Source organism: Lepidochelys olivacea (assembly GCF_965140295.1).
Source record: "Lepidochelys olivacea isolate rLepOli2 genome assembly, chromosome: 4".
NCBI classification, from domain to species: Eukaryota; Metazoa; Chordata; order Testudines; family Cheloniidae; genus Lepidochelys; species Lepidochelys olivacea.
Genome location: NC_140414.1, coordinates 124373016 through 124389983, shown reverse-complemented (window position 1 = coordinate 124389983; position 16968 = coordinate 124373016). Strand labels below are relative to the sequence as shown.

The 16968-nt window shown below is 41.6% G+C and overlaps 1 protein-coding gene across 1 annotated transcript in view; it reads left to right on the top strand.

The window, feature by feature from the left end:
* Positions 1-16968, top strand: part of PPP2R2C (protein phosphatase 2 regulatory subunit Bgamma) — a 288278-nt gene that overhangs the window by 252147 nt on the left and 19163 nt on the right. The window contains 1 exon segment of the mRNA XM_084625989.1: positions 10914-11083. Within this exon segment, the coding sequence (XP_084482115.1) occupies positions 10914-11083 (170 nt within the window).

Below are 16968 nucleotides of genomic sequence, written 5' to 3'. Positions count from 1 at the left end.
CGGCTCTTTGAGTAGCATTATTAATATTTCTGTTTTGAAACTGTCTGTCCTATAGCAATGCCTTGATGAGCCTGTGCTTTATGTCAATCGGCTCAGAAGTATCGAGGACAGAAACTCTCTATCTTGGGGGAGAAAGTGGTTGTTTTCAGAAAGTTTGAAGTTTTACACCAAGTCTTTTTATGAGATATAAAGTATCATGGAGGTTTTTTTTCAACTGTTTGTTAGGATATATGGTTGTTTGTGCTGTGTTGCATTGAAGCAATACTGCATCCTTATACTGTGAACTCTGTGTGTGTGTGTGTTAAGAATCATGAACAGATAGGCTAAAATTTTGACACTTGAATGATTAACATTAAGCAACCAAACAAAAATGGGCTGATTTTCTGTGGTGCAGAATACACATTTGCTTCCATTGAGTCTAGTAAAAATTAGAAAATCAGTCCAGCCAAACAAAGGAAAACATTCTGCAGGAATGTAACCTTTTTAAGTATACTTTCATCAGGTGTAAATTATGTTTTGGCTGCTCTTGGGAAAGAGGACACATGACTTCTAAAATATCCACTTAGTTCCAATCTGTTTTACACAGCAGAATAGGGACTCTCAAATATTTTTTTCCATAGTGGAGAGTGCATAATATCAGTGTTGTTTTGTAGGACCACCTCCCTTTGATTCCCAATCGCTTCATATCCCTGTTACATCTACAGCAATTGCCTATGTGGAAAATAATATTCGGAAACAAAGTATTTTAGCTGTATTTTACGGTAATTTAGCATCTGGGAATAAGGAGGAGGAATTGGTGCCAGACATGACTGGCCATCTCTCCACACACCAACAGCATCTGTGGATCACCTGTGGGCCACATCACAGACTGAAAACTTCTGCACTAGTACTCCCTGGCACCTAAAATATATGTATATTGAATATAAGGTGGAATAAACAAGTCCAATTTGCATATTATCATCTATTTTTGGCAATTAATATAAAATAAAAACATGTTTACAGCAAACACACAAATGGGAAGAGTTAAAGTTGTATATTCAACATTGGCTTCTGTAACTCATTAACTTTTTAATGATTGATTTCTCATCAGAGTTACATGAATATTAGAATCATAGAATATCAGGGTTGGAAGGGACTCAGGAGGTCATCTAGTCCAACCCCCTGCCCAAAAGCAGGACTAATGCCCAACTAAATCATCCCAGCCAGTGCTTTGTCAAGCCTGACCTTAAAAACTTCTAAGGAAGGAGATTCCGCCACCTCCCTAGGCAATGCATTCCAGTGTTTCACCACCCTCCTAGTGAAAAAGTTTTTCCTAGTTTTCAACCTAAACCTCCCCCACTGCAACTTGAGACCATTACTCCTTGTCCTGTCCTCTTCCACCACTGAGAATAGTCTAGAACCATCCTCTCTGGAACCACCTCTCAGGTAGTTGAAAGCAGCTATCAAATCCCCCCTCATTCTTCTCTTTTGCAGACTAAACAATCCCAGTTCCCTCAGCCTCTCCTCATAAGTCATGTGTTCCAGACCCCTAATCATTTTTGTTGCCCTTCGCTGGACTCTTTCCAATTTATCCACATCCTGCTTGTAGTGTGGGGCCCAAAACTGGACACAGTACTCCAGATGAGGCCTCACCAATGTCGAATAGAGGGGGACGATCACGTCCCTCAATCTGCTCGCTATGCCCCTACTTATACATCCCAAAATGCCATTGGCCTTCTTGGCAACAAGGGCACACTGCTGACTCATATCCAGCTTCTCGTCCACTGTCACCCCTAGGTCCTTTTCCGCAGAACTGCTGCCTAGCCATTCGGTCCCTAGTCTGTAGCTGTGCATTGGGTTCTTCCGTCCTAAGTGCAGGACCCTGCACTTATCCTTATTGAACCTCATCAGATTTCTTTTGGCCCAATCCTCCAGTTCGTCTAGGTCCCTCTGTATCCTACCCCTGCCCTCCAGCGTATCTACCACTCCTGATGATACAGTTTAGTATCATCCGCAAATTTGCTGAGAGTGCAATCCACACCATCCTCCAGATCATTTATGAAGATATTGAACAAAACCGGCCCCAGGACCGACCCCTGGGGCACTCCACTTGACACTGGCTGCCAACTAGACATGGAGCCATTGATCACTACCCGTGGAGCCCGACAGTCTAGCCAACTTTCTACCCACCTTATAGTGCATTCATCCAGCCCGTACTTCTTTAACTTGCTGACAAGAATACTGTGGGAGACCGTGTCAAAAGCTTTGCTAAAGTCAAGATACAATACATCCACTGCTTTCCCTTCATCCACAGAACCAGTAATCTCATCATAGAAGGCGATTAGATTAGTCAGGCATGATCTTCCCTTGGTGAATCCATGCTGACTGTTCCTGATCACTTTCCTCTCATGTAAGTGCTTCAGGATTGATTCTTTGAGGACGTGCTCCATGATTTTTCCGGGGACTGAAGTGGGGCTGACTGGCCTGTAGTTCCCAGGATCCTCCTTCTTCCCTTTTTTAAAGATTGGCACTACATTAGCCTTTTTCCAGTCATCCAGGACTTCCCCCGTTCACCACGAGTTTTCAAAGATAATGGCCAATGGCTCTGCAATCACAGATGCCAGTTCCTTTAGCACTCTCGGATGCAACTCGTCCGGCCCCATGGACTTGTGCACATCCAGCTTTTCTAAATAGTCCCTAACCACCTCTTTCTCCACAGAAGGCTGGCCATCTATTCCCCATGTTGTGATGCCCAGCGCAGCAGTCTGGGAGCTGACCTTGTTAGTGAAGACAGAGGCAAAAAAAGCATTGAGTACATTAGCTTTTTCCACATCCTCTGTCACTAGGTTGCCTCCCTCATTCAGTAAGGGGCCCACACTTTCCTTTGCTTTCTTCTTGTTGCCAACATACCTGAAGAAACCCTTCTTGTTACTCTTAACATCTCTCGCTAGCTGCAGCTCCAGGTTCGATTTGGCCCTCCTGATTTCATTCCTACATGCCCGAGCAATATTTTTATACTCTTCCCTGGTCATATGTCCAACCTTCCACTTCTTGTAAGCTTTTTTTTTATGTTTAAGATCTGCTAGGATTTCACCGTTAAGCCAAGCTGGTCGTCTGCCATATTTACTATTCTTTCGACACATCGGGATGGTTTGTCCCTGTAACCTCAACAGGGATTCCTTGAAATACAGCCAGCTGTCCTGGACTCCTTTCCCCTTCATGTTAGTCCCCCAGGGGATCCTACCCATCCGTTCGAGGGAGGGAGTTGAAGTCTGCTTTCCTGAAGTCCAGGGTCCGTATCCTGCTGCTCTCCTTTCTTCCCTGTGTCAGGATCCTGAACTCAACCAACTCATGGTCACTGCCTCCCAGATTCCCATCCACTTTTGCTTCCCCTACTAATTCTTCCCGGTTTGTAAGCAGCAGGTCAAGAAAAGCTACCCCCCTAGTTGGCTCCTCTAGCACTTGCACCAGGAAATTGTCCCCTACGCTTTCCAAAAACTTCCTGGATTGTCTATGCACCGCTGTATTGCTCTCCCAGCAGATATCAGGAAAATTAAAGTCACCCATGAGAACCAGGGCATGCGATCTAGTAGCTTCCGCGAGCTGCCGGAAGAAAGCCTCATCCACCTCATCCCCCTGGTCCGGTGGTCTATAGCAGACTCCCACCACTACATCACTCTTGTTGCTCACACTTCTAAACTTAATCCAGAGACACTCAGGTTTTTCTGCAGTTTCGTACCGGAGCTCTGAGGAGTCATACTGCTCCCTTACATACAGTGCTACTCCCCCACCTTTTCTGCCCTGCCTGTCCTTCCTGAACAGTTTATAACCATCCATGACAGTACTCCAGTCATGTGAGTTATCCCACCAAGTCTCTGTTATTCCAATCACGTCATAATTCCTTGACGTCACCAGGACCTCCAGTTCTCCCTGCTTGTTTCCAAGGCTTCGTGCATTCGTATATAAGCACTTGAGATAACCTGCTGATCGCCCCTCATTCTCAGTATGAGGCAGGAGCCCTCCCCTCACAGACATTCCTGCCTGTGCTTCTTCCCGGTATCCCGCTTTCCCACTTACCTCAGGGCTTTGGTCTCCTTCCCCCGGTGAACCTAGTTTAAAGCCCTCCTCACTAGGTTAGCCAGCCTGCTTGCAAAGATGCTCTTCCCTCTCTTCGTAAGGTGGAGCCCGTCTCTGCCTAGCACTCCTCCTTCATGGAACACATCCCATGGTCAAAGAATCCAAAGCCTTCTCTCCGACACCACCTGCGTAGCCATTCGTTGACTTCCACGATTCGACGGTCCCTACCCAGGCATTTTCCTTCCACGGGGAGGATGGACGAGAACACCACTTGCACCTCAAACTCCTTTATCCTTCTTCCCAGAGCCATGTAGTCTGCAGTGATCCGCTCAAGGTCATTCTTGACAGTATCATTGGTGCCCACGTGGAGAAGCAGAAAGGGGTAGCGATCCGAGGGCTTGATGAGTCTCGGCAGTCTCTCAGTCACATCGCGAATCTTAGCCCCTGGTAAGCAGCAGACTTCTCGGTTTTCCCGGTCAGGGCGGCAGATAGATGACTCAGTCCCCTGGAGTAGAGAGTCCCCGACCACCACCACCCGCCTCCTTCTCTTGGGAGTGGTGGTCGTGGAACCCCCCATCTCAGGACAGTGCATCTCATGCCTTCCAACCAGCGGAGTCCCCTTCTGCTTTCTCCCCCCAGACATATCATCTGGTCCACTCTCCACAATGGTACCTGTGGAGAGAACATGAAAGCGGTTAGTTACCTGTGTCCGCGTTGCTGGAACCCGGACATTCCCCCTTCTTCTTCTGGAGGTCACATGTTGCCAAGCTTCTTCACTGGCCTCTTGGCTCCGCTGTGCAACCTGCTCTAAATCTTTAGAGCTTTGTGCCCGTAGAAGCATATCCTGACTTTTGTCCAGAAAATCCTCCGTTTCTCGTATGCAACGCAGGGTCGTTATCTGTTGCTCCAGACCTTCAATCTTCTCTTCCAATATGGAGACCAGCTTGCACTTTGTACACACAAAGTCACTTCTGTCCTGTGGAAGAAAGACAAACATGGCACATCCAGTGCAGGTCACAACAGCTGAACCCCCCCCTTCCATATCCCCTTCACTCCAGGCGAACTCCCAGGCAAACTCCTGCTGTGTGCTGCTCTGCTGTCCCCCGCTGCTCAGCTGGTTCGCTGCCGCTCAGCTGGTTCGGGAAGCTCTGGCTATTTTTAAACAGCCAGGCTTCCCTGAAACAAACAGACAGCCCCAGTGTCCGCCCCCTGCAGGCTACGAGCCAATCAGGCACTCGCTCAGGCTCTCACACTACCCTCCCAGCAAACACACACTCGGATACTTACTCAGTAAACACGCACTGGGATACTCACCAATCCCAGGCAAACTCCTGCTGTGTGCTGCTCTGCTGTCTCCCGCTGCTCAGCTGGTTCGCCGCCGCTCAGCTGGTTAGGGAAGCTCTGGCTATTTTTAAACAGCCAGGCTTCCCTGAAACAAACAAACAGACAGCCCCAGTGCCCGCCCCCTGCAGGCTACCAGCCAATCAGGCACTCGCTCAGGCTCTCACACTGCCCTCCCAGCATACACACACTCGGATACTTACTTAGCAAACACGCACTTGGATACTCACCAATCCCAGGCAAACTCCTGCTGTGTGCTGCTCTGCTGTCCCCCGCTGCTCAGCTGGTTCGCCGCCACTAAAAATATTAGATTTTTTTCATTGAATACACATGATGTAATTATAGGGGAGATTTTCAAAGGCACAAAGGACTGTTAGGTACTGAACTCTGGTTGAAAATCCATGGGACTTGGGCACCTAACTCCAACTTGTGCCTTTGAAAATCTTCCCCTACACATCCCTCTATATCTTTACATAATATATAATTCCACATGGAACAATATGTTGAAGAAACACTAAGGTTGCAGTTAAGGACTTTTAAGTCAGGAAATTCCCAAGTTCAATATTTCACATGGAACCTGAGCTCTGCTCCATTGTACTTCAGTGTATGCCACACAAAGAGTCTGTACAAATTACTTATATACAGCACTAGTGTCTCGTTCACTATGTACTTTAGATGATGCGTCTTACAAGGATGTAGGGAAAAAAACTTGTCATGTATTATATAGTTTAAGAAATAGTATGTGATCATGTAACTAATGATGATTGTATTTAAAATAGTCTTGATACAGTAAATTAGTGTTATCAACATAGCAGTGATATTGCATTCAAAATGAGGATCCGTCTGACTGAATGACAATGTGTATTGTTGACAAAACTGCTGCCTCTATAGGGTTTGATCCTCCAAACGCTACCAGCACAGGCTGTCCCTAGTCATATGAATAAGCCCACTGACATGTGAGTAAGGAGTTGCAAAATCAGGCCCAAGATAAAATGGTGGAAGCAGCATTATGTTACACACACTGACCTATACTGTTTCCTCCTCTCCTACATTAAGAAACATATGTAAAGGCAAAGAAATTTGGATTTCAACTCATGGAGTTTCCTTCAGATTTTTCTTAGAAGGAAGCAATATGATTTTAGGCTGCCAATTGTTTACAGGCTTTAGGGGAGCAATATCATGGAGCACATCCATCAACCCAATCTTCTCCTTTCCGCACTCAGACATTTTTCTGTGAAAATAGGTACTAGTTTTAAATCTGTAGCAAGAAGCCAGTGGGATCGGAGGGACGCTAGAAGAAGTTCAAGGCAGAAGTTCTGCAGTGAAGCAAAATTTAAGAGCTAATGCTCTTTGTTTATTCTAATAAAGTCCTTGGGCAGTGTTAGAAGAAAATAACTGTCTCTGTCTGTCTTTATCATTTTCACATAACAGTTCCCTTACAAGCTGCAGAGCTTGACAGATGGGAGATTATTCCACAGACCTACTGGTCTCCCTTGTACATGCTGTTTTCCCTACTTGTTCCTGCACATGGTCCTCTCCACTGTGTCAGGCAGTGAGATGAGTAGGCTGGAAACAAAAGAAAGCAGTGGGAAATTATTGAGTTTAAACCTACAGAGGCACAAAGATAGGAAATCAAACTTCTGTAAAATATTTGTTTCACACAAGTTACAGCAAATCCATATAACTGCATCAGATAAAGTCATAGCTAATGATAGCACTGCCTCTACCATCAAGACCATATTTAAATCTAGGTTCTGTTAAATGAAAATTCAAATGACACACGATTACTGATGATTGTGTTCATCAGCTTGTGCAATGGTTTGCAATTGGACAATTAGCTTTAGCATTTTGATATACCGGTAACTAACGTTGAGAAGGGACAATTGCATTTGGAGTATGAAATCCATTTTTTCATAACTGAAGGTAGACAGTTAGACAGTTATCAAAGTTATTTAGTAATTGCTAGAGAATTATAACTTATTTTTTAAGCAGCTTTCAGCAGAACTCTAGTTCCAGATCCCAGTCAAATGAGACTTCTCTTGCTATATAAAATTAAAGCAGCTTTGCACTCTCTTGATCCTGGGCTACTGTATGCTATACTGGTCTCCCAGTGTGAATTAGTGAAGACCAAAGGCTGCTTTACCTTACACTGATGCTAATGACTCCAGCAAACTGTTATAGCAGGCAGAGATGCCCAGGGTGATGGGATACCCTAGCTACTCCCCTTTTCCCTAGCACGTCTCTTATGTCTGCTGCACACAGGGGTGTTATAGAGGTCATAAAACCACCCAAAGATGCTCCCTACACTGAGCGATCTTCCTGGGGCTAGCTACTCTGCTTAAAGGAGTTGCTTACAGCAGGGCTACTAAATTCCATTTTCTCTCACATAAAGAAAGAAAATACCTTTTAAAAAAGATAGTGAACCTTGACTTTAATACCTAAATTAATATTTGAATATAAATAACCTCATGATTTATAGTATTCAAGGTATTTACTGTAGTAAATATAGGAAAACAACAGGGAATACTGCAGATGATGAGAGAACCCTATCTATTTCCCTTAAATAAGGGCCGCTATTGTATATGACCATTATGACTATGTAATGAAATAGAGAGCACACCAGTTCTGATCTAACTCCTGTTGAAATCATTGGCAGAACTCAACCAGAACTGTAGAGCTTTTAAGCTGAGAAACACAGAGAAAACTCATCACTGCCATAAATGAAAGAGCATTTTAGTGGCTTTTTTCTTTCCTGGTTTTAATAACAACTTTACATCATAATTAGGAGGATGAAATTCTTGTCATTCACAATACATGGTTTGGACAGATTAAAGGGAAGAGGTGTGAGAGATGATAATTGCTTTGTGCTCATCAGACTTCTATTGAAAACTTGACAGGATAATTACAAAATATCTACCTTACTGAATGTCTCCGCACATTTTCAGAGAGCTGTTTAAAGGTGTTCGTTTACTCTCAGGCTGAAAAGTTTTTTCTTTCTTTCTTTTGATGTAGTTAATTATCATTTAGATTTGTTGTATGTGCTTAAATACAGAGAGTCTATTCTCGTGTGCAAGCATGGCTGCGTTTCATGCACCACCCTCAAAGAAAGTTGCCCATCATTTTCTGAGTTAACCCACATATAATCACCTCTCTTATTTTTCAGCATAACATTATTTTGATTCTCTGAAGCTGTAACTTAGATACTTTGAATTTTAGTGAGAAGTAAATTCTTGGTGGACTACAAAAAGTAATCACGCACAGATGCATTTTATGTATTTTGCTTTAAGGGTGTGGTGGGGGAGAAAGCCACTTTACTTATCTAAATACTTAGTAAACTCTTTTCCTCAGTTACTTGCAGACATTTCACCTCAGATTGTGAACTTAACATGCAGAAAAAGCATGGTTAAGTGGTTAGCAAAGGGGGCTGGGAGTCAAGAGTCCCAATGTCTCTTTCTGACCCTGATGGGTGCTTGGGCTATTAGTTCTCCTTGTACTGATTAACATTTATGTCACTCAATCACTATAACAACTTGTGGTTGGCACATTGCTGACTCTCTATGTTTGCAAAAATCTCCACAGTATTCTAACCGGCTTTAACTGGTACTTTGCAATATATGTTTCCTAAATATCAGCAGTTTAGGAACACTTGCTTAATGCAATATTCTACCTGATGACATCTTGTGATATAAGGTCATTGCTATCTTGTGACAACTTATGATCTAGGGTCACTTACTGGTTAGTTGCTCCTGTCAAGTCTCTAGGCCTTAGGCCTCAGTTTAGCTAAGCTATTGTCTTATAGACCTGAGGCCTATGTTAGAATATTAATTAATACTTATATTTCATGTTGATATCTGAAATATACCTGATATCTTTTATTGTTAGCTACAGGTCTTCAGTTTTTGCATCTGTGAAATAGGGATGATAATTCTCCTTTTGAAAAATAATGTTGAGCTCTTCAGATTAAAGGACTGAGTGCATTATTGTTGTTGTTGTATACTGTAGTGTATACTATATTTCACTAATTTTAACTCTTCATTTTAGGTCAGAATTTTTCAGAGAGGCCATTTTCATAGGTGTTGAGTACCTACCTCCTTTAGGCTCCTTTGAAAATCTCAACCATAATTAATGTTTTATTATATTGTACAGCACCCCAGATGCCTTGGCAGAGGATGCAGAGGGCTTTTTTCTTAAGAAAAAAAATCATTAATAATAAATACATCCCCCAGAGTAATCAGGGTTGCAGCTGGTCAGTAATGGGATGGAAGCCCTTCCAGGACAAATAAGGTGCAAGAATAGCGATGGGGATTCACTAACTGTGCCACTACTGAACCAGCTGATCCCGTCACATCATGCGGGATCTCTGCTTCTAGAAATATAAAATAAAGTTCTTCACTAGAGCTGGGCAATGTTTTTTGGATAAACCTCTTTTTGGCCAAAATGCAGATTTGGGTCAACCAAAACATTTTGCCAAAGTTTGTCAAGTTTACAAGATTGTTTCAGTCAAAAAAAAATTTGTTTTGTCATTTTTGAAATGAAACATTTCCATTTTTTATTTGAAATAACTTAGTTTTGAAACTTGCTGCAATTTAAAAAAAAGCTAACATTGGCCAAATGAAATGAAACATTTTGTTTCATTTGATTTGACCCAAAACATTTTTATTTATTTTTTTACTTTTCGGTTTGCCAAAAAATTAAAAATCATTTTGGGTTGACCCAAAACAGTTCAGTTTTAGTTTTTGGCTTGGCCAGTGAACTGAAAAGTCAGTTATTTACACAATTCTGTTCTTGACTCTCTTGTGGATATGAACAATCCCTTGTCGTGTTTTGCAGCATCGTGACTAATTTCCATTGAATACATACCTTCCCTTACCAGTTTTAAATGGAAAATTTGTTTCATTTTCTGTCCTCAACTTTTTCATAGGGCTGTACAAACACAGAACAAAAAGATCGTCTTTTCCCCAAAAGCTGCTGTCTTTAAACACAGGGGTGGTTGTACTTCATTGGTGGATGAAATGATTCTTATGTGTATAGTTTTGTAAAGCAGTCTGGAATCCTGCTGAATGAAAGGTAACACACATGCTTAATCACATTATAAGCTCTTTAGGACAGGGACTGTCTTTTTTGTTGTTTGTTTGTACAGCAGCTAGAACAATGGGGTCCTGGTCCATGACTGGGGCTCCTAAGCTCTAGTGTAATACAAATAATAAATGATAATTCTAAGCTATCATTGTTACTCAATTCTAAACTCACATCATCTGTAGTCAATTTAACTGAGCCAACATGTTTGCTTCCTCCAACACTGTCAGAGCCCATGTTCTAAAATATGAATCTTTTAGAATGTGAATCTTGTATTCTTATGATGAAGAAATTAGCAGCCATAACATTCATTTTATATGGAATGGATTTGTACCCTGAACCATATTATTTCAAAAGAGAAGCACATAATAAAGAATTGTATAAAGAAACATTTTTATGATATTCTAATTTCTTTTTCTCTCTTTTTTTTTTTAAACCAGTTTTTGAAGAACCGGAAGACCCCAGTAACAGATCGTTTTTTTCAGAAATTATCTCTTCAGTGTCGGATGTTAAATTCAGTCACAGTGGCCGATATATGCTAACAAGGGATTACCTCACTGTCAAAGTCTGGGATCTGAACATGGAAACAAAGCCTATAGAAACATATCAGGTAGATGTTTGCTATGTCTTAAAGTGCAATGCTACAAAAACATCTCCATATTCCAAACACATTCATAGGGCACTGTAGATCCGCAGTGCTTGTTCTGAGATCACTGTTATACAAGAGTCACTTTAAAATAAATAGTAGATATGATTCACTTGAGCACGGGTGAGAGAGCATTACCTCTTCTGGAGTCAATGGAGCTATACCAAAGTTGAATTTGGCCCTTAAAACAACTGCTGTCTATATCAAGGGGAATCATCTCTTCAGTTCTGCATCAATATATTCATTATGCAACTCCACAATTTAATGGTTGTAATAAAGATGTAGGTTCGAGTTTTCAAGAGTGCTCAGCATTGGCCTAACTCTGGTCCCATTGAAATCAATGAGAGCTGCACCATTAAGTTAGGGGGAGCAAAATTAGGCCAGTGCTGAGTGCTTTTGAAAATCCCACATGTAGATTTCTTCCTAGAGTTCTGAACTGGCCTAATCACAAAAGAAACCCTTGTTAAATCAAAATATTGTCATCACTGTGGGAGTTTGGCTAATGCCAGTCAAACTCACACAAGGTGACAAATTCAGTGTTGGAGCATGCAATTCTGCTGACTTCAGCCAATAGTGAATTTGGGCCTTGGAGTCTGTGCCATCTGGTAAGAACAATCTGAGTTTAAAATATTCTAAGATCACTCAAAGTGGGACAAGTGTGCCCTCAGAACGTCCTTGTTGCAAAAATACAATGGGAAAAAGCAGTTGAAAACTATGTTCTGCATAAGTATATGTAAAATGACAATCTTTAAAAGTACAGTTGGGCTGGTCAGTAATGCCTAGCTATAGACAGCCCTGCAGGAGATCAGGAGTTGAAAATGAATATTCTGCTGTATATATCTCACATTTTAGGTCCGTGGAGGTAAAGCTCAGTGTTCCCTGCCGTGGGAATAGGGTTGTGGGGTTTGGGTTGTTGTTTTTTTTAATTATTTTCCCTGAACTCCTGGTAACATTTACTAAGAACTCAGGAGTCTGGTTTATCAGGCCAAATCCCACCATAACAGTATTTAGGGTCTTCTTTTTCTTTTCTCTTTAACTGTACAAGCAGCCAATACAGACTCAGGTTTCAGGGACACATCCCATTAGTTTCAGTAGGAGCTGTGTAGCTAAATCCCATATTAGCCTTTGAAAATGTCAATTTACATTCTTGTAAAGCCACAAACTGACTTTCTTCAGTAACTTAACTGCCCTGATAGTGATAAATGTGTTAGAGATTTTGGTTCTTATGCAAAACATGATGAGAAGTGAGGGAAATAAAACAGTATTTGGTATGTTACATCCATGTCTAAGATTTTGGGACCTCTGGTAATGTGTTATTTTGCATATATGTTAATGTGGTAAGCAGCCTTCTCCCTAGAGGGAAAGAGATACTCAGGCCAACCTGTTTGTCTTGAGTCTGACATCTGCTTTTATTTCCTCATGTACGAATCTTTGAAATAAGCCGGCCACCTTTAAATCAACCTGACACCTAGCAGTGGGGCCAATTAAAAAGTTATATTTCTCCATGCAGAGATGTGGGAAATGAGTAAAATGTAAATTTTTCACTACTGACTGCAATAATCAGAAGCTTATAAAAAGATGGAAAGTCTAAAACTAGGTCTTGCTGCCTTCCATGAAACTATAGATTCTCTTTGCTTTTCAAACACTTACCCACTGTAGAGAGGATAGTGATGCCATTGATATAAATAAATCCTTTGCAGATGACAAAACAAGGAAGATCACGAGTGATTTATGAGAGGATGCCTCATAGGACAGTATAACATCAGTGATTAGGATTCAACAAATTCAGGCTATTTTCTGCAGTCTTTTGTCCTCTTCTCCTTGGAAAAGATGGTTCTGGGTTTTATAGAAAAGAGAAAATGTTCAAAAATTATACTTTTTAAAATATATTTTTCTCATGCAAATATTATGTCCACCAGGCCATAGACACACGAATGTCTGGATAGCAAATGCAAATTAATAAAGAAATATTATTATGCACCTTGACATGTACTCAGAAGGCAGCAATTAAGGCCCAGATTTTCAGAACTGTGCATTTTTTAATATATTGATATTTGCACATGTAATTGCTACAACTGCACATGTAAGCACAATAACTGTGGGTGCAAATTGGACATGTATTTGCTCATACACAGTTCTGAAAATCTGGGCTTGGTGGACTGTATCTACAGGTTATGCCTTTCCAGCTGCAAACAAACAAATAAAGAAAAGCCTCCATACAAAAAAGGGAAGTGAAACATAAGATGATAAACAAAATAAATAAGAATATTTGAGCTACATCATTTCATCTAATGCCTCATAACCCATGTAGCAATTATTTACTGTAGGGTAAAAAGAGTTCTCATCTATAACATTAATATTGCTTTAAAATGTGGTGGATCATCATGTACTCAGGATATAAGATACTTGTTAAGAGGCTCGCTTTGTCATCTACTGCTGGGGTTCTCAACCTTTTCCTTTCTGAAGCCTCCCCCCCGCCCCCCCAACGTGCTATAAAAACTCCACGGCCCACCTGTGCTGCAATAACCGGTTTTCTCATGTAAAAGCCAGGGCAGCTTTAGGGGGTAGCAAGCAGGGAAGATGCCTGGGGCCCCCTGCCACAGGGGCCCCCATGAAACTACATTGCCCAGGCTTCAGCTTCAACCCTTGGTGGTAGGACTCAGGAACCTGGGCTTCAGCCCCATGCAGTGGGACTTCGGCTTTCTGCCCCGGGCCACAGCAAGTCTAATGCTGGCCCAACTTGGAGGCTCCCCTGGGGGCCTCGAACCCCTGATTGAGAACTACTGAAAAACTGTATCAGTCTCCCCATGTTGCTACTATTTTGTGTCTAAATTTTCTTCTGTTTTACACTAGGTAGTGCTATGGACAACCATTGTAAAAATGTGTTCTTCATAACAAGAACTTATGTACATTAAGTAACTGAAGGTCGGGGCAATTTTTATCCTCACATCCCATCGATAATATTCATTACTCAGTCCCAATATTCTATTGTATTTTGAACTAATCTTTGTAATGTATCTCAGACTAGGACTACTTACTTTCACAAATGCCAAGTTCTCATAAGGCACAACTATAAAGACATGCAGACTTCCAATACATCCTGTGCAGGACTCTGAACTGCATTATCTTGAGCCTATTGCCGCTAAATAAAGTTAGAGAAAAATGATATCCCTCTGATGTGCTCTGAACTGCACCCTATTTCTCTTCTCCGTTTCCCCTTTAATTGCTAGAAGGAATCCACATAACATGATTCCATGTCATGCTCAGCATCCAGCCGCCTGCCCCCTCAAGGGGGTGGCCAACAAAAAGCCTCAGGTGTCTGGAATCAAATGGCACTTGCACTAGCAGCAAGGGGGAAGCCCTCACTGCTTCCCATAGTCAGCCCAGTTAACTAATATTAAAACTCTCTCACATTGACTTTGCTCTGTTGTGGCAGCTTACCACGTCCTGCCCTCGCTGTGTTCCCCCACCACATTCTCCTTTTTACAGAACCATCCTTCTGCCTTTCTTTTGCTGCCTGTGCCCTTTTCCACCTTCCCTTCCTCTCTGTTGCTCTGATGCGTTCACCATTTTATCTGCCTTCCTCCTCCTCCTTATGTCACTCATATATGACTTGCTCTCAGAGAACTGTTAAGCATATTCCTAACTGAAACAACATGATATATTATTGCAACCCTTGGCCTTTTTAATCCACTGTGCCTGGTCCTCCCTTGTTGTAGTCATCATTGTACATTACTGGATGTCTAAATTTAGACTGCTGTGAAGTGCCATGTGCACATATGGAATGTATATATTTTGAAAGCTAGATGAGATTGCTTCCATGAAGGGTCACGATAGGAGATTTTCCATAGGGGTCAAGAAGAGACAAGTTTTATAACTGCTCCACTGACAGAATTTAGTTTCTTGGACATCTTCTAAACAAGATCTCTATGTAATTCTCTAAGGCCTCATCACCTTGAGGTCAGAATAATACAGAACTCTGTTATCAATAACCAAACATGACCATGTTTGTGGTTAGTATCAGTGTGATCTCAAAGTGGGCAAGGCCAAATGACAATAATTCAGAGTAATGTGCCTTTTGTCATGACAATCCTTGCCTGAAATAATTTGTTCCATCAAAATAGCTCCCCAGTGTTTCCCCAGAGTGTAGAATGTCTGGATAATTCTGTCAAGGGCTTACATAACTGAGGAACATGGTTCCAGAAAGGAAAATTCTGGTGGCAATTCATTAAGAACAGTTTTTATGGAAATTGGAACATTTTTCATAGATGGCGAGATAGCACATATGAGCAATACTTGGACAATAAAATCCAGTTTTATCATCAAACCATGATAGTGTGGACTTTACTTCCAGAATTCATTAAGCAGTGGATGAATTTTATCATAATTAATAATAATAATTATTATTATTAATAATAATAATGAAAAACCTAAGTGTACAAACTAAACTACTTTTATTGCTTGTGGTATTAGACTTTTATAAAAAAAAATGTGTTTTCGTGCAATGCCACTGACCACAGATTATCCCATTGAAACCATGTTTCTAAATGGTCAGTCACATCAATCCATTGCAGCGAGGGTAGGAGAGAGAGGGCAAAACTGTAGCCCTGAGCCACTATGGAAGTGATGTGGAGCTTCCAACAGTTCCCAGAGAAAGCCACTCCTGTGCCAGTCTTAGAGGTAGAAATGTGTGCTCCCTTCCACAGCCGCTCTGCTGACTGGTGCAGGAAGGGATGAAATCAACATCTGGAATCATCCACACAACTGCTGTGCCACCTTTGCAGAGGCCAACACAGCAGTGATCTTGGTAATGTTGGTGCACGGTTGCCTCTAGTCATTGTTTAATTTACTGATGCAATGGAAGCTGATTTGATAACCTCATCTTTATGATGGTTCAACATTCCATGAGTGGGAGGTTTCAATGGAAAAACAGGGCAGGTGTTCAAATTTTTAACCGTGAAGATTCTCACAGTTATCCTGGAGGGTATCAGTGTGAGCAAGAGTGAAAAGAAAGGTCAGAATGATGAGCCGACAAATGAGCACTGGCATTTGTGAAAGCCTGTGGACAGAGCATCAACACCTTGATAACGAGGAGTTAGGAGCTTCTGAAATTCAGAAGGAAGAATGAAAATGGAGGAAACACAAAGCACTGCATAGCTGATTAAAAGTTGCAGAGCTGAACACACTTTTCCAAGGGAGCATTAGTCACAGAGGTCATGTGGCACATGGAACAGATAGCAGAAAAAAGAGCATGAGGAGATGAAAATGGCTAGGGAGGTGGAGATCTGAGACCACTGAATACTATGCATATCATTTTACTGCTGCTTCATCCTTTCATCCTGCCCTGTCCTTTTTTGTCAGTTTCTTCCATGTGTTGATTTTTGTGCTAGGCAATCAGGATACTGATGAAAGGGCCTCACTCCTATAGCATAAATTAACACAATAAACATACATAATCTCAATCCTGTAATACAATTAAAAATATTAACAAATGAGACAATGATCGTCGCCTCGGAGATGAGTGACAATTAGGGAACCCAGCCAATTTCTCCTGAAAAAATCTGGTGCCCATCAATAAGGGAAGATGGAATGTTCTCATTATGAAGGTTACACGAAGCATCCACCATGAACGTGCACCACAAAGTGCAACATTCAGTAAATGCATTTAATTGGGAAACATTCCACCCACATCTCCCACATGTTTATTAGCTATTAAGTAAATAGCGTGTTCAGCTGACAAACTTTAACTGATCATATATAGTATAGGATGCTCACTAATCTGATTCTGAAAATTGATCCATGACCGAAATTTATAGCCCATAAAACATTGAGTTAATTTGCAAGTTTGT